Source organism: Drosophila ficusphila, unplaced genomic scaffold (genome assembly GCF_018152265.1).
Source record: "Drosophila ficusphila isolate 14025-0441.05 unplaced genomic scaffold, ASM1815226v1 contig_414, whole genome shotgun sequence".
NCBI lineage: Eukaryota > Metazoa > Arthropoda > Insecta > Diptera > Drosophilidae > Drosophila > Drosophila ficusphila.
In genome coordinates, this window is record NW_025064328.1 from 6,990,852 (window position 1) to 7,013,795 (window position 22,944).

A 22,944-nucleotide genomic window follows, 5' to 3' on the forward strand; every position below is an offset into this window, starting at 1 on the left:
TATATCGATGGCATATTCGATTTCATTTCCCTCTGAATGGTCACTCTGTTTTGAAATTAAATTGAATCTTCCGCGAATTTGTTTATCTTTATCAATGTTCTTACGGAATGGCAGGAAAAGAAGAGGGAATCGATGGCGTTTACTCCGTGCGCCTGGTGATCGCGGACTTCTACATGGAAAAGCCGCAGTTCGGCCTGGATCCTTGCTATTCGGAGTTGCGCGGTAAGGAGATCAATCGGGTGAGCACTCTTTAATTTCACCATTGCCGGTAAACTAGGTAAACAATTTTGTGTCCCATCAGGTTCCAGTGATTCGGATTTTCGGTGGCAATTCTCGCGGACAAAAGACTTGCATGCATGTACACGGCGTGTTTCCGTACTTCTACATTCCGTACGACAAAAAGGACTTTGAATCGCTGGATAGAGGCATCCTGCAGATCGCCATGCACCTGGACAAGGCCATCAATATATCTCTGGGCCAGGGAGGTTCCAATTCACAGCATGTGTTTAAAATCCAGCTGGTCAAGGGAATGTAAATATTGTCCTATATTCCGTTTGATTGGCTTTCTGGAGGAGTTGCATTTGTACTTTTAGACCTTTCTATGGCTACCATCGCGTGGAGCATCAGTTCCTTAAAATATATATGTTCAATCCGCGCTTCGTGCGACGCGCCGCCAATCTCCTTCAGAGCGCCGCCATCCTGAGCAAGAACTTCAGTCCGCACGAATCGCATGTGCCCTACATTCTGCAGTTCATGATCGACTACAATCTGTACGGAATGAGCTACTTGCATGTGCCGCTGGAGGTGCTTAAGTTCCGGCGCAGTCACGAAGATGACGGCAAGTTGGCTACTTAGCCTCTTTAAGTATCTGTCTAACCTTTTATTTTAGAAATCCCCTATGCGAATATCAAGCCCGCTCAACTGCTAGACACCATAAGCGTAAAGAAAGTATCATGCAGCGCACTAGAGGTGGATGTCAGCTCCAACTTCATACTGAATCGCTTCCAGTTGGTGACCAAGAGCAAGGGCAATCACACCAATCCGGGCATCGAAGCCATATGGAATGATGAGAACTTGCGTCGACAGAAACTGGTGGAAAAACACAACACTGCTGGCGATGAGGAGAAGGCCCAAGCGGTAAATCGGTTATCCCTGCAAATATTATTCCATTGATTAAACTTCGAGCTTTGTATTAAACTCAGGTGCCAGTTTTGCAATTGCCGCCAACGCAGGAGCGTTCCCAAATAGAAATCGCCGAAAGTGATGTCTTCTACCGCACCGCCTTGGAAAGCAAATTAATGACCCTGGAGCAGTCTTCATTGTCAGAGCAAACGCTGTCGGATCAGACGACCATTGCTAATGTCACCATGCAGACCACTTTGCCCAGCAGCAAGGAGCAAAGACGCACTTTTAATTTGCAAAAACTCCTTGCCAATGCTGTTTATCCTGAGGAATGCTCACAGGATCAACAGCAACAATTGGTTAATGCTTCCTTTATTCAGAACCATGTGGCCTGCAACAACACGAGCAATATTAGTCTACCAGTTCAGAAAGATGAGACAGAGTTCATGGACGGAACCTTGGTGGACGAGGAGTTAATCCTTAGCCTCACACAGCCTCAAGGAGCGATGCCTCACGATGCTACCTGTGGGTAAAAAGTTTATCAACACAAAACTCTTTTTGTATACGTAACGCTATTGTTTTCTGCAGTGAGGGAGGAAGATTTGGAACTATTAGATGCCTTGCAGCAGCTGGAGGAACAAAATGAAAGTGAGACCCATGTTGATTTGGATAGCTCATTGGCACCTTTGTCGCAGCAGCACAAAAGTTGTAGGTGTACTCCAACACACACTTATAACATACAACTAGGATAATATCAATGCGTTTTTTCAGTTGAATTGACTCCCGAGCTGTTGGATAAACAGACAGCAGCTGCTGCTGTTGGGTCGCATGCGCTGTCTGACGAGGATTCCGACTCCGACGAGGATGCGGGCCAGGGCAACCGACATGACTTCTCCACTGTGCTGGATGATATCGATGAATTGCTGCTCAAGTTGACTCAAAGCCAGCCAGGAATTATGGAGTCCGAAAAACTTGATCCTTTAAAGAAACTGCCTCAAATCGATGGAGCTGATGATCGTTTACAGCGGACTCCCAAGAAATTGAGTAACGACAAGTCGAAGACAAGTCCTCCAAGGACTCCCACTACTCCAAAAGGTCAAGCAAGACTGTTAAAGTCGCCACGCACTCCGAAAACCAGCGCGGCCAAGAAATATGCCCCATTGCCTTTGACAATTGGAAGTAATTCAGCAAAGAGTCAGTTAAAGTGATAGTAGACTAGTAGGGTTTTCAATGTTTTCTTATTAATTTCAGAAAACCCTGCAGTAGTTGCAGAAAGATCCCTCAATCCTCGGCTAAGTTTGCAGCTTGATCAAGGAACAGGAACTCATGGAACACCAGGGTAATTCAAGATATAATTTAATTCAATCGTATTTTAAATTTAGTAGTTTTTATTTTTAGCCCAGAATTATCATTGCGAAAGAAACTGGCCATGACGGAACTGCGTCGAAAAAGTGTTGATGAATCGAACAGCTTTATCTGTTTAAAGAATGAGTATGATTACTTATATTCTAAAGTTTGTATTTCATCTTACAAAAAGAATTATTTCTTTAAAGTAGTACTCCCGTGCGGAAAACTAGGCGATCAATGCGCAATCTGGACAAGACGCATGTTATTTGCTCCCTGACCCCACGAGACAAGAATCCCGGATTTTCTGACATGTTCGAAACAGCGGATGGCGAGGAAATATCTAAAGTGGAAGAGATAAAAAAACCGCGAAGAAGTGGCCGTCACAAGGATAAGGATTGTCCAGACAGGGAAGCACCTCGCATATCGGAGGACATTGCGTTGGATAATGTAAAACCAAGACGAAGTACCCGTAATCAGAAAAGCTTGAAAAACGCCGAAGAGAACTTTAGTGATCTTCAAGAAACAACACCACGCAGAAGTATTTTATGTCGCTCTAAAGTTTCTCAGAAATTGAGACTTGAAAATAACGCAGAGGTTCAACCAAATCCATGCCAAGTAGAAAGTGTGCAACAGAAGGTAAATAACGCTAGTCAAACTCGAAAAGTAAATACGGGAAAAAATAGAAAGTTAGAGGATTCAGAAGACAGTCCCGTGCAAAAACAAACAAACATTGTAAAGCAGTCAAAAGATCTTAAAAAAGGGGATGAGAAGATTGCAAATGAAATAAATTCAGCAGAAATGTTCATGCATGACTCTTTAGGAAACTTACCTGTCCATGAATATGACAAACTACTTTCCAAGAAACCGACTGGAAATCAGTCTGCAGATCAATCAAATTCTGAAAAGAAATTAAATGGAGTAGTTAAAACAACCTTTACTGTAGATAAAAACCAACCTTCCAAGGAATCGACTGCAATTCCTTCTGCAGATGAAGTAACTCCCGATGATAACGAGCAACGCGTTCCAAGCGAAGATGAGGCCATAGAGTCCGACACAGAATCAGATAATATGGTCACCAAACTACGGAAAACTCCTAATTTGAGGCGATTGCGAAGGAGTTTTCGTTCGGAGCTGCTAAACAAACAACTAACTCCGAGTTCAAGCAAAGCACCACCTGATATTCAGACCACTCCTCTCTTGAGCCCCAAAAGCAATGAAAGCCAAACTCCAGAGCTAATGAAAAGCTTCTACGAGCACTCACTTATTGTGAATAGTCCATCGGTCTTTAGTGACATGCTGGATAGCCCCATGCCGGCCATGGAGTCTCCTGTTCCTCCGCCTCCACTTTCCACCGATAATTCCTTTGTGATTGCCCCCTTGGAGCTCCCGCCATCCTACGATGAAGTGGTTCGCGGTTGCCGCAAAATGGACATACCCGAGTATGAGTTTCAGCAGCCTTTCTACAGTAAACCCGCCGATGTGAGCAAGGTGACTGAGGTGGGCTTCATAGTGCTTCACATCCCGGGAAACAAGCTAAACGACTGCGAGCCTTTCCAAAGCGTACTGGGCAACGACATAGGGTTGTCCGCTTGGCGGCGTCAGCAGCTGATTGCCATCGGTGGACCGGCAATGTTGCAGCGACATCGAGGCGAGCAAAGGGTGCGAGAGTACTTCAGCAGTGGACAGAGAGTAGCAATCAAACCCGCTCAGCTCGCACCCTCCCGGCAAGAGGCCAAGATCTGGTTGAAGGCCAAGGAACTGCTCCGCCAGCGGGAGGAACCGACTAAGTCAAACGACGACATAGACAGCCCCATCAAGATCAAGCGCCAGAAGGTCACCATGATGCTGCAGGCAGAAGGAGGCGATGCTGCGAGTGGCGACGAAGATGCTGGCGAAGACTTCGAGTGCAGTCTCAGCCTCACGCCAATGTCCCAGGCGAAGGATAAAGCTAAGGGAACCCCTATTAGTAGCAAAGGGAAAGGAACGACAAAGAGTTCCGTTAGAAAGGGAACTAAGTTGAACTTCAAAGAATCCCAGGAGGAGGAACCAATTAGCTCCCAGTCTAGCGAACAAAGCGTTTCCAGTAGCGCTGCCCGCGCAGTGCTTGAGCGGAGCTCTTTTCTGCGCCAGCTGGAGGGAGGTAGCCAGGAGCAGCAGCACGATCTCAGTTTTGGACTCAGCCATGCCACATTGGACAATACGTTCGGGTTCAAGGTTAACTTGGAGAACCTGCAGCAGGCTAAGGCGGACATTGATTGCAACCACCTGACCATAATGACATTGGAGGTTTTTGTGTCCACGCGAGGTGAACTCGAACCGGACCCTATGTTTGATGAGATTCGCTGTTTGTTCTACGCCATCGAGCACAGCTTGCCGGATGAGAATCTGCCGAGCAAAGCCTGCGGATACATAATGGTAAATAATGCCCAGGACTTGCTTAGAGAAGGGACTATCCATGGCCTGGATCGGGATATTGAGGTGCAAGTGGTGGCTAGTGAAGCGGAGGCATTTGAGGCTTTGCTGGTCTTGTGTAGTCGCTGGGATGCGGATATCTATGCCGGCTACGAGATCGAGATGTCCTCCTGGGGCTTTGTGATCGATCGAGCCAAGCATCTGTGCTTCAACATCGCTCCTCTGCTGTCGCGAGTTCCAACACAGAAGGTGCGGGACTTTGTGGACGAGGATCGGGAACAGTTCACTGATTTGGACGTGGAGATGAAACTATGTGGTCGCATTCTGCTCGACGTGTGGCGTCTTATGCGCTCGGAGATCGCCTTGACTTCATACACCTTCGAGAACGTGATGTACCATATTCTGCACAAGAGATGTCCTCGGCACACTCCGAAGTCACTCAGCGAATGGTTCGCGTCGCCTTGCACCCGGTGGATAGTGATGGAGTACTTCTTAGAGCGGGTGCGGGGCACCTTGGCTCTCCTGGATCAGCTGGACCTGCTGGGAAGAACAAGCGAAATGGCCAAGCTCATTGGCATCCAATTCTACGAAGTGTTGTCGCGTGGCTCGCAGTTTCGCGTTGAGAGCATGATGCTGAGGTAAGTGTAACCGTTTAGAAGACCTTTATCCAGTGGACTAATGACCTAGTTTTGTAGAATTGCCAAGCCCAAGAACCTGGTGCCACTTTCGCCCAGCGTCCAAGCCCGAGCTCATATGCGTGCTCCCGAGTACTTGGCGCTCATTATGGAACCGCAGTCGCGCTTCTACGCCGATCCGCTGATCGTCCTCGACTTCCAGAGCTTGTACCCCAGCATGATCATCGCCTACAACTACTGTTTCTCCACCTGCTTGGGTAGAGTGGAGCACCTGGGCGGGAATTCACCCTTCGAGTTTGGTGCTTCGCAGCTGCGGGTTTCTAGAAAAATGTTGCAGAAGCTTTTGGAGCACGACCTAGTCACAGTTTCACCTTGCGGGGTGGTGTTTGTAAAGCGCGATGTGCGCGAGGGCATCCTGCCACGGATGCTCACCGAGATCCTGGACACTCGACAAATGGTCAAGCAATCGATGAAGCTGCACAAGGATAGCTCTGCACTGCAACGGATTTTGCACTCCAGACAATTGGGTCTGAAACTGATGGCCAATGTCACCTATGGCTACACGGCAGCCAACTTCAGTGGCAGGATGCCTGCGGTGGAAGTGGGTGACACGGTGGTGTCCAAAGGTCGGGAAACTCTGGAGCGGGCCATTAAACTGGTGGAGGCCAACGAGGAGTGGAAGGTGCGTGTCGTCTACGGCGATACGGACTCTATGTTTGTGCTTGTGCCGGGTAGAAATCGAGCCGAAGCCTTTCGCATTGGGGAGGAGATTGCCCAAGCCGTCACCGAGATAAATCCGCACCCAGTGAAGCTGAAGCTGGAGAAGGTGTACCAACCGTGCATGCTGCAGACCAAGAAGCGCTACGTGGGCTACATGTATGAAACAGCCGATCAAGAACAGCCCGTCTACGAGGCCAAGGGAATTGAGACAGTGCGCCGCGATGGCTGTCCTGCGGTGGCCAAAATGCTGGAGAAGGTGTTGCGGCTCCTTTTTGAGACGCAGGACGTCAGCCAGATCAAGCAGTACGTGTGCCGGCAGTTCACCAAGCTGCTCTCGGGAAAGGCCAATCTGCAGGATCTGATCTTTGCCAAGGAGTTCAGAGGACTTAATGGTTACAAACCAACGGCCTGTGTGCCAGCACTGGAACTTACACGGTAACCTAACAGTCTTCTTCCGTTTCCAACTCTAAGGTTTATATTATTTATTCGTAGAAAATGGATGCAGAAGGATCCACGACATGTGCCGCGCCGCGGTGAACGAGTGCCTTTTATAATAGTAAACGGACCGCCGGGCATGCAGCTCATCCGCCTGGTTCGCAGCCCACACGACATCCTGGCCAACGAGGGCCACAAGATCAACGCCATCTACTACATCACCAAGGCGATTATCCCACCGCTGAACCGCTGCCTGCTGCTCATCGGGGCCAATGTGCACGATTGGTTCGCTGGTCTGCCACGGAAGTTGCTAGTGACCCCGGCGGTGGGAACGGCCAACGAATTGGCCGGAGCAAGGGGCGCCAAGTCCACCATCTCACAGTATTTCTCCACCACCAACTGTGTAATCGACTGTGGCCGGCAAACTAAGGCTGGCATTTGTCCCGATTGTCTTAAGAAGCCAACCAAATGTGTAATTGTGCTCTCGGATAAGACAGCGCGTTTGGAGAGGCGCTACCAGCTCACGCGACAGATCTGCCAAGCGTGTTGCGGACGACTGGGTGGCATCCAGTGCAATTCCCTCGACTGTCCTGTACTTTATGTCTTGGAGGGGAAGCGGCGGGAACTCCAGCAAATTGAACACTTTCAAAAGCTGCTGGACGATCACTTCTAAAGCCAATATACGGAAATTCTCATTCATAAGGGATGTATATATATTTTAACTTTCAGCTCGCTTATTAAGTTAAAATTATATTCATTGCTTCAGCCAGTGGTTCTAAACATGCACATAGCTTATACACTACTTATACTTTTGGGTGATTCGTTTGTGTGTATAATACTAGAGGAATTGTTAACTATTGATATTGTTTAAGTTTATCGTGTTGTGATTGTTTTGTGAGCCATGAGCATGCTGCCAATAAATGAATGTTATAATGTTTACTTAAAACTTATAGTTTGCAAACTTGTAAGACAACAACTGGGTCTCGCAATATGAATGAACATGGTTATTTTTAATCTATATTAGGTTTTCAGTTCAGCGTAGGATTTAATCTTTCGTTTTAACAATTTCAATGAATAACCGAATTAAATAACAATTAGTCGATGATTTAATGAATATTTTGATTTCTGTTTAGCCCTGATTCTTGTTGCCTAAATACAATTTTTGTTTATATTTCCAATTGAGCGGATTGCTTGGGTACCAAACAAGTTAGAGTATAAATATTAGAAAAAAATCGTAGCGGTACAATACGTAAGCAGCATTTAAAAATCTTGAAAACATGCCTCTAAAACACTCAAAAAATATTTATATATTTCTGGTTTAAATAATATCATCCTCATCATCCATTTCAAACATCAAGGCGTTCTTGGCATCTGGCTCGTTGTTTCTGCCGTGAGTTCCAGCTGTTCCAGAGAGATCCAGTCCGCTGTCGTGGAGAAGGGCCTCGCTCTTTGGCTTACTGCCACTCTTTGATTGATTTCCTTGTTGCTGAAAATAAAATTATTGTATTAAGATTGGTTTTTGAATCGCAATATTCAAATTTAAAATTCATCCGAGCTGGTATTATTTTTGAGATTTTGTTTGGCTGAGTTCTAAGTACGCGAACTCAAATTTTAATGCCCTCTGCAAGTCTATCCAATGTATATTTGTAACCTTACTCCAAAGTTGAATAAATTTCGCGTTACTGTTGGACAAATGCAATAAAAATAAATATTTACATTGAAACCAAACATTAAAACAAGCTGCTTGAAAATCTGATACGTTTCCTGCCTTGTTTGCTTTCTACAAATGCATAAATTTCCACAACTTTCCGATTTTTTTTCAGCTGCATATCAATTAACATACCCTTATCAAATTTCGCAAAATTCCTTCCATAAATAGAGTTCACCCCAAATCTATTTAGCTTTCAGAAACGTGCAATACAATTCCCTAAACAAAGACTTGGCCAATATTTATGTCTGGCGTGAAGCAAATCGAGCCAAACTGCCTGATTTCGCTGATAGCTACTAATTCAATTAACAGGCTAACAACCTAACAGCCACCAAATAAGCGGGATATTCGCTCAATTATGGAGACCAGTAAAATCTTGATATATAGATCTGGATCTGGATCGGCCATTCCCAGCTCACCTTGAGGGCAGTGCCACGGGTCTCCTCGTAATCAACGGAATCACCTTCGCTGAGGCGACGCTGCTGTGCCCGCAGCTTGAGATCGCGTCGCTTCTGGTTCTTCTTTCGCTGACCCAGGATGCTTGAGTCAAGTCTGCCGAATGAGTAGATTAAATTACTGCCAATTTCTAGGGGTTATTTATGGTACTTACCGGAACACTTGCTTCATGATGTGATCATTAAACCTAACAGTCTTTTTGCAGCTCTCCGAGAGCCCGGCGTCGGACCGATCTTCCTCGGGAATGCCGCCAAATGAGTGCGAGAACAGCGAGGTTCCTGATGCGTCGACGGAGCACGAATACGAGGAGCAGTCGTCGATGGAGGAGCAGCTGTCCGACATCGAAGGTCGCGGTCCATAGCGACTGAATCGCTTGAGGATACCGCGATGTGAGCCACCGCTGCTGTCGTTGCACTCCGAGTAGCTGCGTTGCTTGCGCTGCGGAGGCAGCTTAAACGTGGCCTTAAGCTGGGGTTCGGGTTTTCCATTAAGTGGCTCCGGGACGAGAACGTCCTCGCAGGCCGACTCGGAGAGGGAGCGCTCCTTCTTGTTTCGCTTGCGTTGCTTCTTGCCAGGCTTCTTGTTCTGAGCTTGGGGCTGCACAGTTTCGTGTTCCTGCTCCTGCTGCTCCTCGTCCTCTGCCTCTTCCTCCTTTGGCACTGGGCGAATGGTCACCTTCAAGGCCTTACCCTCTTCGTTGTGCTCGAATTTAACATCCAGGGGATCATGCTCCTTCTTGGCATTAACTCTCCCTTTGCTTTTCACATTGTACTGCCCATGAACTGGGTACTCCTTGAGATCCGTGGCATCCAGACCGGCCAAATAGCTAGCCGGAGTCCCGCTCTGCGAGCTCAGGCACAGCTTGAGTACCACGTTGTTGTCCCAGGCCTCCGCCTCAACGCTTTCGATGGCCGAATCTTCCTCCTCAGCCGGCAGTTCTACGTAAAAAGCATAGTGGGTGGGATAGTAGCCACTGCCGATGGTGGCGAACTGCAGATGCAGGCTCCGCTGCTCCTTCAACTGCTCTATGGAATCCGGCTGAACATTGGGCACGTGCAGCACAAAGGCCATCACATTGTCCAGAACGTTGCAGTCGAACTTGTTGGGCAGTTGGTAGTGCACGGAGCTCTTAAGGAACGGACTGTTGGCATTGCGCACGGGTGTGGCAGTGGGCGTGGCTGGGGAAGAACGCAAAAAATAATAACGGATTAAACGGTGTAAATACAATACGTACAAAGTCATTCTTAATTATACCCTTGCAAAGCAAAGGGTATTATAATTTTAGTCAGAAGTTTGCAACGCAGTGAAGGAGACACCTCAGACCCCATAAAGTATATATATTCTTGATCAGCATCACGATCAGAATCAGTTTTAAAGCTATCTTGCTATAACTTTCCCTAATTTCTTATTTAAAATTATATCGAAATCGGATAACTCTATCATATAGCTGCCATAGAAAAGATCGAAAAATATACATATACATATATAAATATTGGAAAAAAAAAGTTCTAACGACTCTTGAATTATGAATTAAATTTCATAAAAATCGGACGACTATATTATATAGCTGCCATATGAACAATTGTCGAAAATATGAAAAATTAATAAAAAATCGTCATAGCTTCGATGTTGTTTAGCTTTTATATACATATAGGGTCTAAAAGCTTTAGCTTGCCGAAGCTAGCTTCCTTTCTTGTTTTTTGTATAATATTGGAATTATTAGTGCACATTTCAAACACATATTCTACGCAACTTAGCTAAAATTTGATTTTAAAGTTGGACTTTTATAAAACTGAAGAAGTTTCCTAAAATTAATGTTAGAGTATATCATATTTTTATATAGATATTATAAAACTGAAGATTCCTAAAATTAATGTAAGTGTATATCATATTTTATTGAGTTTTTTTTGTACTAGTTCCCCATTTAATTAAATCTTTTAAATATATTTTAAGAGATGCTGATCAGAAAAAATAAATCCTTAGTAACTACAATGACTACAATACCTCTGAAGGTACTTTCCACGCGCTGGCGTGTTTATATTGCAATTCCATTACGTATTCCCTACTCCTACTCACCAGTCTCAGAGGTGTCCGCCTTGGAATCGCTGAGCTCGCCATCCGGATCCTCCTCCACGGGTGACTCACTGTTGGAATGCAACTCCACGCCGCTGTCCTCTCGACTGAAGTGGCGCAAGGTTTCATGCATCTGGGCCTGCTCCCGTCCGCCCTTCCGGACCACTGGCAACGTTATGCTTAAGCGACGCAAATCTGTGTCGAAACGAGCACTACCCGCCTTGTCGTCCACGACGAAGGGGAGATCCAACTTCAGGCGGTATTTGGCACCAGCGCGCTCGCTGAACAGATAGACGGTCTTCGGGGTGACATCCAGTTGACATTCGGCAGTGGATCGAAGCAGCGGTAGCTCGATCTCGACGACCAGGGAACGGGGAACGGTCACATGCAACTTGGCGTCCAGCTCGTCCGTGTACTCTGACAAGTCCACGTCATGGCTGTGCTTGATTGAGTACCTGGGCACCGTGAATTCCGGCACTGGTGTGGGTTTCGCCTTCATGGGCAGGACGCGGGGCTCCACTTTTTCGGCGGCTGGCTTCTTTGTGGGGAACATATCCGCCAGGGGATGCGGCTCCTGCTGCTCTGCCGTCGGATTGTCAGCCAGCTTGCGTATCACAGTAGGACGGGCGATGCCCTTGTAGTCAAGCTTGGGGAATTTGAGGTTGGTTCGATCCAAAGAGACCTGGTACTCGCGCTCGACAGCATCCAGTGCCGTGTCGATGAGGCACTTGCGGAACTGTTTGTTCCGATTGGCCAGGTGCAGAGCGTCCGGATGAAAGACCACGTCAAACACCTTGCAGTGGTTCTTCCTGGCATCGCAGTCATCCCGCGCAGAAGTCTGCGCCATGGGAATGGACCAGGTCAGGCCGCGATTTCCGTTCGACGGATCCATGGCTACCTCGTTCTTGGGACGCTCGATCTCAGGAGAGCCGGCGATGTTGATGAAGCACTTGAGCTCGCCATCAAGAGCAGTCTTGATCACGAATCCCGGCTGGGGATGGATGAACTTCACCTCCACACCGCGCTCCTTCTCCAGCTGGGTGATCTCCTCCTCGTAGATCTTTCGGTTTTCGGGGTCCTGAACCTCCTCGACGTACTCAAAGAATAACTTACGAAACTCCTCGTTGGTGAGGGCCTCCCGGATCCGATTTAACTCGTCCTTGCTTATGTCGAGCTGCTCATTATCACGGATCTTGGAGTGTTTATTACGCGAACTGGCAGCAGATGCGGACATAGCGCTCTCACAGGGACACTGCACTCGCGGCGAGATCTCTTCGGGTCTCTTCTCGGCACTTTTACTACACAATTAACCGTTTCTGTTATCTCTTTTGGGGGTTTAGTTTTTTGTTTTTATTTTGTTTTGTTTTTGGTTGCTTAGTTTTTGGACTCGTTGCCTTAGAAAATGTGTTTGTTTTCTGAAAGGTTCTGGGAAAAGAAATTGGTAAAACGGGTGTGAGATTAACATGAAAAATATCAATTTTATCTGCTGAACTGTAAGACAACAAGATAGCTTTAAAACTGAGAGACTAGTTTACATAGAAACCGACAGGAGGACAGACGGTCAGACGTATGTACATACGTATTTCGATTCAGATCGTGATGCTGATCAAGAATATATGTATATACTTTATGGGGTCTGAAATGTCTGAAATTATAATACCCTTTGCTCTGCAAGGGTATAAAAATAGGTATAAATCTTAAAGCTTTTTGTAAAATTTTCTTTGGGCATTTTGAAATTGTAATTAAATACCAGTAATTGACATAACTTTTTTTATTGATGGAAGAAAAACGTTTAGGGTATTATTTTAATTGAGACTTACGAAACCCGATGAAAGTTCTATAAAAACTTTCCAATCAAATCCGTGATAATAGAACTATGTATATACCTAATCACCAAGGTTGCCCTAGGTCCTGAGTAATTCGTAACCAAATACCCAAATCGCGAAATTCTAATCAGTCGTTAAGCAAGTAAATATTTAACCAATGACGCAGTAAGGTCGTTGCCAAAAATTACCGGCTTTTCAACGTATTATTGGCATTATATAAGTGAGAACAAACTGACCACGCGCTATTTTATTTGTCGGCCAATAAATAAACGAACTGCGTAGTTTCTAAAAATTCTAGGAGACGCGTTTTACGTACTTTTTTTTTATTTTGTTTGTGCTTTTGGGTGCGATGCTTTGCCGACGAGCGTGTTTTAAAGAATGAGAGCGATACGCCCGAAACGCCGGCAAATATTGTAGGGTCTTCAGAGCGCAAGAGAGCGGTATCTGCGCAGAGAGGGGTTCTTGATAAGCGCGAAAAAACCACTTGCCCCCAATTGTTTTTGTTTAGCGAGATTCTTCCCCAACCCGCCCATTTCCTCAGCCCCCTACACATTATGCGATTTCTGGCGCAACCCAACTAATTGTACAATAAACTGCCATATCTTTACATTCATACACACATGCAATGATAATAATTGTAATGTTTACCGACTGTGGAACTGTATATACACCTACACATTGTGGGCGGTAAATAGGGATCCATATAATATAAACCGTGTGTATCTCTGGGTCGCCGAGGAAAACGAGGAAAATTATAACAGTTACGTGACCGAACACATGTTTGCGGGTCGGGGAGGGGAAAACTCTATTTGATCAATACAAACTTATACTAATTGATTTTCTGTACAAACCGGTCATTGTAAGGCCAAGACCCTTGTCTAAATACATGGTAAAAGGTATTACACGGGATTTAATTAGTTTGTAGTTTTTATTGGACCTTTCTATTGTAGGTGCCATGTAGGACAACAACTTACATGCCCCCTGTAAAACACTTCGAAATCTTAAGGCTCCTTAATAAAACCTTCACTCACCTTTATTATAAGATTGTTCACTTGCTTTGTTGCAGCGACACTAAGTTGATTGTTTATTAAATTATTTAGCTGCTGTTTGTTAGATTTTTAATGGAGTTTTGGGTTTGACGTTCTAGAAACTTTTCCGCTGGACCGGCTGCTCGTGTTTGTGTGTGTGTGTTCAATGCTTTGGTATATTTTCAAAGTAAATTTCGAGGATTTATACTTACAGTATTTTTGGTAAGTGTTGTGAGCTCTTTTTGAAACTGGCTTCGGTCACACTGTTCTCTAGAAATGGAATAATGGAGTCCAATTTATTTTTAGTTCTTCTTTTGTCGTTTTCAATATACAATAATGCAAAAGGTGGGCTTTTTTAAGTGATAATCAATTATTGAGTATTTCAAGAAGAACGTGCACTTAAGAAACCTAGAATATATGGAATTTAAAAACGCGAATAAAGTGAATGAAAAGTGGCAGACTGTTTTGGAAAGCCCTGATTTGTTTTCATATGCTGCGGTTCTGGCCAATTGTGCTGCGTATTTAGCAGGGCTAAATGTGAAAACATCTTCTCGGGGTGATATTATGTGAAAACCCCACAATGAGGTGCACATAAGACGCATTATATAAACGGATGTAGTGGGCGTTTGCAGCATAAGTGCATTTTCTTAATGATTTACCCACGCACACCAAAGTTCCGTGTGTGTATACAGAACTTGCTGGCGCCCCTGTGTGCGTATATTTGTGTATGTGTGGTGGGGCCTTGCATGTATGTACGTATATTTCAATGTGTGTTGTTTTTCAGCTGAAATCAGCGATCATTTACTGGAGGACATTCAGGATATAGACATGGAGTCCTCCTCCCATCTCAATGGAAAAGAGTTTCCGGCCGTGCCGCAGAACTCGGTGCAGACGCATCCCAGGTGATTAATTTTAAATCCTAAGTCGTAGCCTCTTTCCCTGCCGTTCTCCAAAAGTCGCTATATTGCTAACTTATATTACCACTCATTTATCATGCTGCTAATCCTTAATTAGGAGACATATTAAGAGTAAGCGCCGAATGAAAAGAAGGTAACATCAACACTTGAAAGAATGCAAAAGTATATTGTGTGATACTGAAATTAATACAAATTATTTGTCGGATTATCAACATTTTAATATAACATTTTTAAATCATGCTTAAGGCTTTTCACACTGATTAACATGCAACTGTGAAAAGCAATAATATGTCTTCTTTATTTATTTTATTGTGAACAGATACAAATGCTATTCGTGCGAACCGCCCTGCCTTGATCCTTACGAGTTTTCTCACACCTGCCAGAATGCTATACAGGTAAGTAATTCCTTTTAAACTCCTTAGAATTGATTACTAAACTGGTATTTCAAATCCAACAGTGCTGGAAGTCGCGCACTCGCGATGCCAATGGGCAGGAGCACGTCTCCCGCGGCTGTAGCACCTCGCCGGACCAACTGCCACTAATCTGCAGCCAGAACTCGCTAAAGCTCAATGCACCCAGCAAACGCAACACAGCTAAGTTCGTTAATGTGGAGTGCTGTGCCGGCGACTACTGCAACAGCGGAGAGTTTCCTGAACTGCTGCCCTTCGCCAACAATGATGTGACAGTTATAACGGCGGATACCAGTAGCATAAGCAAGATGTCGGCCGCTATTCTAGGTCCTTTCCTGGTCATTACGATGCTGGGCGCTGTGGCCATCTTTTTCATCCGCCGCAGCCATCGCAAACGCCTGGCTGCCTCGCGCACAAAACAGGATCCAGAGGCGTATTTGGTCAATGACGAGCTGCTCCGCGCCACTAGCGCTGGTGACAGCACGCTAAGGGAGTATCTCCAGCACTCTGTAACCTCCGGCTCGGGCAGCGGACTGCCCCTCCTGGTGCAGCGCACCCTGGCTAAACAAGTCACCCTGATGGAGTGCATTGGACGGGGAAAGTACGGCGAGGTGTGGCGTGGTCACTGGCACGGCGAAAGCATAGCCGTAAAAATATTCTTTAGTCGCGACGAGGAGTCCTGGAAGCGGGAGACGGAGATTTACAGGTGAGATATAAATAACTTTAAAGGAATAGGAATAATATATCTGTGTTTAAAGTTGTTCTTGGTTTTTTTTTTTTCGCCGAATTCCTTAGTAAACATAATTTAATCGCTTGAGGATCTTTTTTGTAGTTTTTTAATCATTGAATAAATTTAATCTATGAATCATTAAAAACAATTATATTCTTCAGCACTATTTTGCTCCGTCATGAAAACATTCTCGGTTTCATTGGGTCCGACATGACGTCGCGCAACTCGTGCACCCAACTGTGGCTGATGACGCACTACTACCCACTTGGATCACTCTTTGATCACCTGAACCGCAACGCTCTGAGCCACAACGACATGATATGGATTTGTCTATCGATAGCAAATGGACTGGTGCACCTGCACACAGAGATTTTCGGCAAGCAAGGAAAGCCGGCCATGGCTCATCGCGATTTGAAGTCTAAAAACATACTGGTCACCGCAAACGGGTCCTGCGTCATTGCCGACTTTGGTCTAGCAGTCACCCATTCGCATGCGACGGGACAACTGGACCTGGGCAACAATCCCAAGGTGGGCACCAAGCGCTACATGGCCCCAGAAGTTCTGGATGAAAGGTGTGTGATTAATAGTAATATTTGAAAGAAATGTATTAAATTTTTTATTACTTACAGCATTAATTTGGAATGCTTCGAGGCACTGCGCCGCACGGATATCTATGCTTTTGGACTGGTCCTATGGGAAGTTTGTCGTCGCACTATTTCGTGCGGCATTGCGGAGGAGTACAAGGTGCCCTTTTACGATATGGTGCCCATGGATCCCAGCTTTGAGGACATGCGCAAAGTGGTCTGCATTGACAACTACAGACCCTCCATTCCCAATCGCTGGAGCTCAGATTCGGTTAGTAATTTTTGAGTATTGCCATCAGAGTTTTAAAAACTAATAGTATTTATTCTGCAGTTACTGGCTGGTATGTCCAAGCTCATGAAGGAGTGCTGGCACCAAAATCCCAACGTGCGCTTGCCAGCATTGCGTATCAAAAAGACTATACATAAGCTAGCTTCCGCTGACGAGAAGATTCGTCTGGACTTCGACGAGGTCTGCGTTTAGTGGTAGTAGTCGAGCCGTAGCTGTAAGCAATAGTTTAGTTTACCAACTAGCTAGCTTAAGATTCATCCATTGACATTTTTCCCTTGCATTTTCACACTATTAGTTCGTAACTGTATTATTCAGAGTTAAGCCAAGATCCCACGTGTTGAATGAAGAACTAAGCCAAGTACAAGACCCTTGACAGCTTATATATAGAATACTATATATAATATATTTACTTTATGTTTGGATTGACTTTATCGTTTCCGATCCACCGGGAACTTTGCTTGACCGGGGTGCCTTTAAAATTGCCTTAAGTTAAAGTTAGCGTCGACTTGAATATATATTCTTGGGATATCATCCTGTATAGTTATCATTTCACTATTTACCATTGTTCATCGTTCATCAAGTGCCATTTGCAATTGAGAATTGTAAACGCGTTAACTGTAAGCTCACTCTTTGAACTCTACACTAAATTCTTGACTATAGAACTTGTCCAAGCTATGATAGAACCATAAGCCTCACCACCAATTGACTAGCTGTTCTAGTTGGTTAAGCCTTATGCACTTAGTTCCCCACGCATAGAAGCATACACACCTACTTGTATATTGTACAAAATGCAAGCTATTTAAGTTTTGTATAGTCTAAACGAAATGAAATACACGAATAAGCATTAAGCATTAGGAAAACATGTCTTTTTATTAATGTCAACAGTCTTCTGTCAGCAAAAGAAAGCTTTCGTTGTTATCCTCGTCCAGAAAAAGGAGCTTGAAGATATCGTTGAAAAAGTCGGGATAATAATCGCAGGCCCGTTTGCAGTCGGGAGTCCAGTTAATCTCCAGCAACTGCGGTTCCATGACCTTCTCCTTATCGTCTTTCCATCGGAGCATAATATCAGCTGCGTATAAAGCTCGGGATTGGGCACAGGGTGCCAATCCGCAGGGCGGGTCTGCTTGGCTGGCGCACTGCAACACCACTCGCAGCATTTCACAAATCTGCTGCTCCAGCCTCGACCAACTGTTCTCCGGATACTGCTTCCGCCAGAGAGTCAGAAAGTCGTCGCACTTGACGTGATGCAGCTCCGTATCCTCCTTGTAGTTCATCACCGTGTAATGCTTCTCATAGTCATCAAACTGGTCTAATGAGAATGGGTGATTGGCAAAGCGCAGAAAAAACTTGCGATGAACATAAGCCTTAAGCGGTCTTACGCTCTTTAGTAAAATTACATAGCGAATATCAAACTTGACGAGTCCATTCAGCTCATCTCGACTGAAGAGGACTGGTCGCTCGATGTACTTTTGGGCAATTTTTGGTCCGGTGGCCGGCAGACGCACAATCTGCTTTATGTTATCTGTAATATGAGTGTCCAGGCCACGAGCCAGGTTCCACGGCTTGATGATCCAGTGGTTATCCAGTCCTTTGGCTGTCCTTGTTTGGTAATAAGCAGCAAACTCCTTGAGTTCCGTAGACAAATTATAGGTCGTGGGGAGCCAACTTGGGTACGTTTCCAGCGTAAGGCCATTGTGGTGCTCCTTGGCCGCCCGACGACCCACTATGCTGAGCAGATCCTTGATGGTGATTACATACTCAAAAGGAAACTGGTTGATGAACTTTTCAGGCGACTGGTCGGAAAGTTCCTTAAAGTTTTTAAAGTGACGAGTGAGCCACAGGACGTCCGCTTCGCTTTCGTTGCTCACTAGAATGAACTCGGGCGAAGTAAGATGCTGACGCACCACCTCGTACTCGGCATACACCTTGAGGGGATCACAACGTGACCTTGCTGGCAGTGGATCCGTGTTGTCTGTGGGATAAGTTTCAGGGAAGTGACCGCTGCTGAAATAATCAGCTGGCGGTTCCACCTGCAAAAAGCTCTCGCCCGTAAGATCGGCATCGCGCCAGGGCAAAAGAAGAGCAGCCCGCTGTGGTGCATCTTTAGCCACGTACTCAACCGCATCGCGGGTGACCTGATCTCCAGCCTCGGAGTCCCGGATCGGAAAGAGCAGGCTGTACGTAGTATGGGTGTTTAGATAGAGGAGCGGTACCAGCCGAAAATTGGGATCATCCGAGTGGTTTACTGCCGACCCGACCTCGTCCATCACATACCAGATGGGCTGCCGCTCCTCATCCGATAGTCCCTCGCTGCCGATGGAATAGGCATGGCAATACTTCCAAAGGCGTCGCAATATCTTGTCTACGCGATCCTCCAGCTCCAGATCCACGCCGGTTATAGCGGACAGCCGGTCCGTCAGCTGCGGGTGCTGTTCCAATTGCTGGCGGGCGCTGTTCAACCGGAATGTCCAGGCATGATCAACCAAATATATGGCCTGTGGATCATTCGCTTTTACGCCCTGCTCCCGAGCCACTTCTAGTGCAAAAACCGGACTAGGACTGTCGTCGTCTTCGGCGGGATTCTGCTCCTCATCCTCGTCGTAGTCGATCAACATCAACTGCAGTGCCTCGCCAGCATCGAAGGTGTCCGTAGTCAGTTTCCTGTAAAGAGCTGGCCAAAAGTGCACCGGAATCGCTGAAGATTCCAGCTGCGGCTTGTGCAGCGCTACGAATTCGTTGTACTTGTTAATGCCGTCCATGTGGAGACCGGGAAATTCAGAAAATTTCTTGGAGAACGTCCCCGTTAGAGTGACCGAATTCGCCGGGGAGGTCCAGTGATGCGTATTCTGCTTCTTCCGGGGCTCCAGCTGTGGTAAAGTTTATTTATAAGATTTTGTTCTATTTTTTTGTTTTTGTTCTTTGTTTTTGAAAATTACTTCTTTTTATTTCCCAGTTTTAATATGAAATTTTGTAAGTATCAATTGTAACGGTTTTACTTTATAATGTATACATTCCGCGGCAAAATATTTAAAAATGTATAAATTTGTTCAAATTTTTTTAATGAATTATACGCCTCAAGGCATTAAGAAACAAAAGAAAGTGTTTTGAAGTCGTTTTAGTTTTCATTGCATCGAGGTAAAATGAAAATATTATAAAACCCTTTATTGCTGGACCAAAATCTTTCCATGTTATTTTAAAATTTCTCACAAAAACGTCATCCAAATAAGTTATTTTGTACGTATATTTGTGTAAAATTAAAGTTGTCCACTTTTAGATCAGTTGAATTGTCTTCTTTAACCCTTTTTAAACCCTTTTTTCAACGCCCCTGCATTGCCCGTTAGCCAATACTACCGGCTAACAGCTGATCAGCTGATGGTGTGACCGCGCTTGGTTTGTTTTTGTGTGGCTCCGTGCAAGTGTATTTGTTAGTTGCTCTTCCCACCAGATTACCAACAACAATGAGTATTTCACCATTAGAATAGATAACATGTAATTGCGACGAAACCCGAATCAGACCTAAGCAAATCACTTTCCGCGGAGCATTAGCAGAAGTTCAAAGTCATCACAACTCGGCAGTACGAAGGGGTACAAATTAGATTTTACTTTCGTGTCAATATACATGATATTCTCGACTTTCGACGGGTACGCACGTAGCGCGCAAATGGTGGCGAAATATTTTTGTTAGAAGCCCCCCGCACACTCTTCCCGAAAAATTCAGACGTGAGACACCGGATCGAGAGCAAAATGAGCGAAACGCTGGCACTGGCGAGCGGCGGCGTGGTGGATCCGCTGCCCACTTCCGCATCCGCCTCTATTTCCAACCTGCCGCCGCCCGCAGTAGCGCAGGGATCGGGATCCAACCAGGGCATGGACCTAGAGGTAAGCAGTCCGGGTCCAGGTCCAGTTCCCCAACGTAGTAGGCCCTGGCTGCTAAAGTTACGGAAAATTCCTCACTGAGATTCCCTTTTCCGTGCCCCATTTTGCAAAAAAAAAAAAAAAAAACTGCGCAATTGACTCACAGCCGCTGGTTAAGTAATTTTCGGGTCGGAATACCTGGCATGGATCACCTAGCCAGCGGCTAGAGGTGCCCAACGAACCCACATCACTCTGTCATACTCGACCCAGCCGAAATTCACTTGTGCTTTTCACCTCTCACCTGCAGGATCCCCGGAATAAAGGATTCTTTCTCTGGAAATGGTTGTGTAACTGGACATCCAGCTCACCGACCATGCTGCGCGCCGTGGAGAAGAAGATACTGTCGTACGTGAAGCTGCCCTACAGGGGCTTCTTTGTGGATATCGGGCCGGCGGTGGGCGAGGCGGACAAGATCTGGACTATAAGCATGAACACCGAGTCCAAGGAGGTTCCCCTTGTGCTGCTTCACGGCTTGGGAGCGGGCATTGCCCTGTGGGTGATGAACCTGGACGCCTTTGCAAAGGGTCGGCCTGTCTATGCCATGGACATTCTCGGATTTGGACGCAGCTCGCGACCGCTCTTCGCCAAAGACGCGCTGGTCTGCGAGAAGCAGTTCGTGAAGTCCGTGGAGGAGTGGCGCCGCGAGATGAACATTAACGACATGATTCTGCTGGGCCATTCGATGGGCGGCTTCATCGCCTCCAGCTACGCCCTCACGTACCCGGAGCGAGTTAAACACTTAATACTGGCCGATCCCTGGGGCTTCCCCGAGAAGCCCTCGGACTCGACCAGCGGTAAACAAATACCGCTCTGGGTGCGGGCCATAGCTAGGGTCCTGACTCCGCTCAATCCTCTGTGGGCTCTGCGCGCCGCCGGTCCCTTTGGCCAGTGGGTGGTGCAAAAAACGCGGCCGGACATTATGCGCAAGTTCCAGAGCACCATTGAGGAGGACATTAACCTGCTGCCGCAATACATCCATCAGTGCAACGCCCAGAACCCGAGTGGCGAATCCGCCTTTCACACAATGATGCAGTCGTTCGGCTGGGCCAAACATCCGATGATTCACCGCATTAAGGACGTGCGTAGCGACATACCCATTACATTCATCTACGGCTCCCGCTCCTGGATCGACTCGTCTTCAGGGGAGAAGATAAAGTCGCAGCGCGGCAGCAACATGGTGGACATTAAAATCGTGACGGGCGCTGGCCACCACGTGTACGCCGACAAGCCGGACGTCTTCAACCGCTACGTGAACGAGACCTGTGATATGTACAAGGTGGCCGGTGGCAAGCTTATCACGCCCCTTCAGCTAATCCGCGAGTCCACGGAGTCCGACGAGGAGCGGGAGCCCAGCCTCAGCACAGTGAAGACGGTTGAGATTCAACCGGAGGTGGATCCGGTGCCCGAGCCTATCGCAGCCGCAGACACACCCACGCAATCGGCCGAGGAACTGGCGGCCAACGTCAAACCGAAGTGAGCAGGACCAGTGGGGCTCGCGGAGATACAAATCACAGCTCGTCTGCCAGTCTGTATCTATTAGCTTAGTGTCTTCGCCTAGTATTAAATGGTCATCTTATCCGGTCAGCTGCTATTTTTACTCTCTATCGTACAGTCCATCTTGGCTAAACGGATCTAGGCCCTAATTTATATTTTTCGAGATTTGAAGTTATACAAATACCGTTTACTAATAGCTTAAATATATATTTGTTACAAAAGCAATTTTAGTTTACAATATAGTTAGGTTGGAATTTCTTTGTGAAATTCAACATTAAAACTTACATATATGGTGCTTAAACTGAACTGGCCTTAAGAAGGCATCATTTTAAGATATTGAAATGAAAAACATATAGACAAGTAAGTAAGTATTAGTTCAACTCTATGGATTGTTCTCGAAACTAAGTACCTTTCGAGCCGTCATCATTTACTTGCGCTGATTCAGCCAGGGTACAAAGGTCACTTCAGGGGCACTATCACCGCGCATGGAGTCCCATTGATAACTTGGCCAGCCAATGGTGGGATGCGAAACTCCGCCGAAAAGCTCTCTACGAACGAAAGCGGTTTCAAACATACGTCAGACTTGACATCGATCCGGAAGAACCCACACGCGCCACTTGTTTTTAATTCTTTCGGTTTGGGTCTAAGGCTATCTCGAGGTAGCTTATAGCTGATAGGACCAGTAAAAACAATGGAAATATGTAGGTGAACACAGGAGCGGTTCTTTTTACTTAAAGTCTGTATTTATAAATAGGCTTATTGTTAGCGAATCTTAAGTATTTTTAAAAGTCAATTGGTAAGAGTATGCTTTAAAGATTTCGCAAAGCATTTAAACTCTTTGCA

The 22,944-nt window shown here is 46.0% G+C and overlaps 5 protein-coding genes across 11 annotated transcripts; 3 read left to right on the plus strand and 2 right to left on the minus strand.

The window, feature by feature from the left end:
- The first annotated feature begins 55 nt into the window (after positions 1-55).
- Positions 56-7,345, plus strand: LOC108101558 (DNA polymerase zeta catalytic subunit). Of its 3 annotated transcripts, none has more exons than XM_017205957.2 (12): positions 56-239; positions 302-531; positions 594-838; positions 890-1,137; positions 1,203-1,647; positions 1,711-1,830; positions 1,894-2,316; positions 2,374-2,461; positions 2,521-2,613; positions 2,676-5,519; positions 5,577-6,671; positions 6,729-7,345. In XM_017205957.2, exons 1-12 carry the CDS (start codon positions 108-110, stop codon positions 7,342-7,344), a joined length of 6,579 nt encoding a protein of 2,192 aa, XP_017061446.1. In that variant the 5' UTR covers positions 56-107; the 3' UTR covers position 7,345. The 3 variants fall into 3 exon arrangements, with proteins under 3 accessions (XP_017061446.1, XP_017061447.1, XP_017061448.1); XM_017205958.2 differs by having other exon boundaries at positions 2,679-5,519; XM_017205959.2 differs by lacking the exons at positions 56-239; positions 302-531; positions 594-838; positions 890-1,137 and having other exon boundaries at positions 1,558-1,651.
- A 15-nt stretch (positions 7,346-7,360) lies between these two features.
- On the minus strand, positions 7,361-13,916 carry LOC108101559 (protein kintoun). 2 transcript variants are annotated; one of them, XM_017205960.2, is made up of 5 exons: positions 13,766-13,916; positions 10,912-12,333; positions 8,990-10,013; positions 8,799-8,931; positions 7,361-8,157 (listed from the first exon to the last, which is right to left on the minus strand). In XM_017205960.2, exons 2-5 carry the CDS (start codon positions 12,140-12,142, stop codon positions 7,990-7,992), a joined length of 2,556 nt encoding a protein of 851 aa, XP_017061449.1. In that variant the 5' UTR covers positions 12,143-12,333; positions 13,766-13,916; the 3' UTR covers positions 7,361-7,989. The 2 variants fall into 2 exon arrangements, with proteins under 2 accessions (XP_017061449.1, XP_017061450.1); XM_017205961.2 differs by lacking the exon at positions 13,766-13,916 and adding an exon at positions 13,051-13,131.
- Positions 13,917-14,016: 100 nt separating this feature from the next.
- LOC108101554 (activin receptor type-1) lies at positions 14,017-17,552 on the plus strand. Of its 3 annotated transcripts, none has more exons than XM_017205949.2 (8): positions 14,017-14,107; positions 14,547-14,664; positions 14,777-14,812; positions 14,999-15,074; positions 15,137-15,795; positions 15,981-16,391; positions 16,449-16,674; positions 16,735-17,552. In XM_017205949.2, the coding sequence occupies exons 1-8, from the start codon at positions 14,047-14,049 to the stop codon at positions 16,882-16,884; spliced, it is 1,737 nt and encodes a 578-aa protein (XP_017061438.1). In that variant the 5' UTR covers positions 14,017-14,046; the 3' UTR covers positions 16,885-17,552. The 3 variants fall into 3 exon arrangements, with proteins under 3 accessions (XP_017061438.1, XP_017061439.1, XP_017061440.1); XM_017205951.2 differs by lacking the exon at positions 14,017-14,107 and adding an exon at positions 14,203-14,487; XM_017205950.2 differs by lacking the exon at positions 14,777-14,812.
- On the minus strand, positions 17,537-19,525 carry LOC108101553 (tubulin--tyrosine ligase-like protein 12). The gene has a single exon (XM_017205948.2). The coding sequence runs from the start codon at positions 19,449-19,451 to the stop codon at positions 17,571-17,573; it is 1,881 nt and encodes a 626-aa protein (XP_017061437.1). The 5' UTR covers positions 19,452-19,525; the 3' UTR covers positions 17,537-17,570.
- A 590-nt stretch (positions 19,526-20,115) lies between these two features.
- LOC108101555 ((Lyso)-N-acylphosphatidylethanolamine lipase) lies at positions 20,116-22,407 on the plus strand. Of its 2 annotated transcripts, none has more exons than XM_017205953.2 (2): positions 20,116-20,571; positions 20,855-22,407. In XM_017205953.2, the coding sequence occupies exons 1-2, from the start codon at positions 20,437-20,439 to the stop codon at positions 22,082-22,084; spliced, it is 1,365 nt and encodes a 454-aa protein (XP_017061442.1). In that variant the 5' UTR covers positions 20,116-20,436; the 3' UTR covers positions 22,085-22,407. The 2 variants fall into 2 exon arrangements, with proteins under 2 accessions (XP_017061442.1, XP_017061443.1); XM_017205954.2 differs by having other exon boundaries at positions 20,117-20,277.
- Positions 22,408-22,944: the final 537 nt, after the last annotated feature.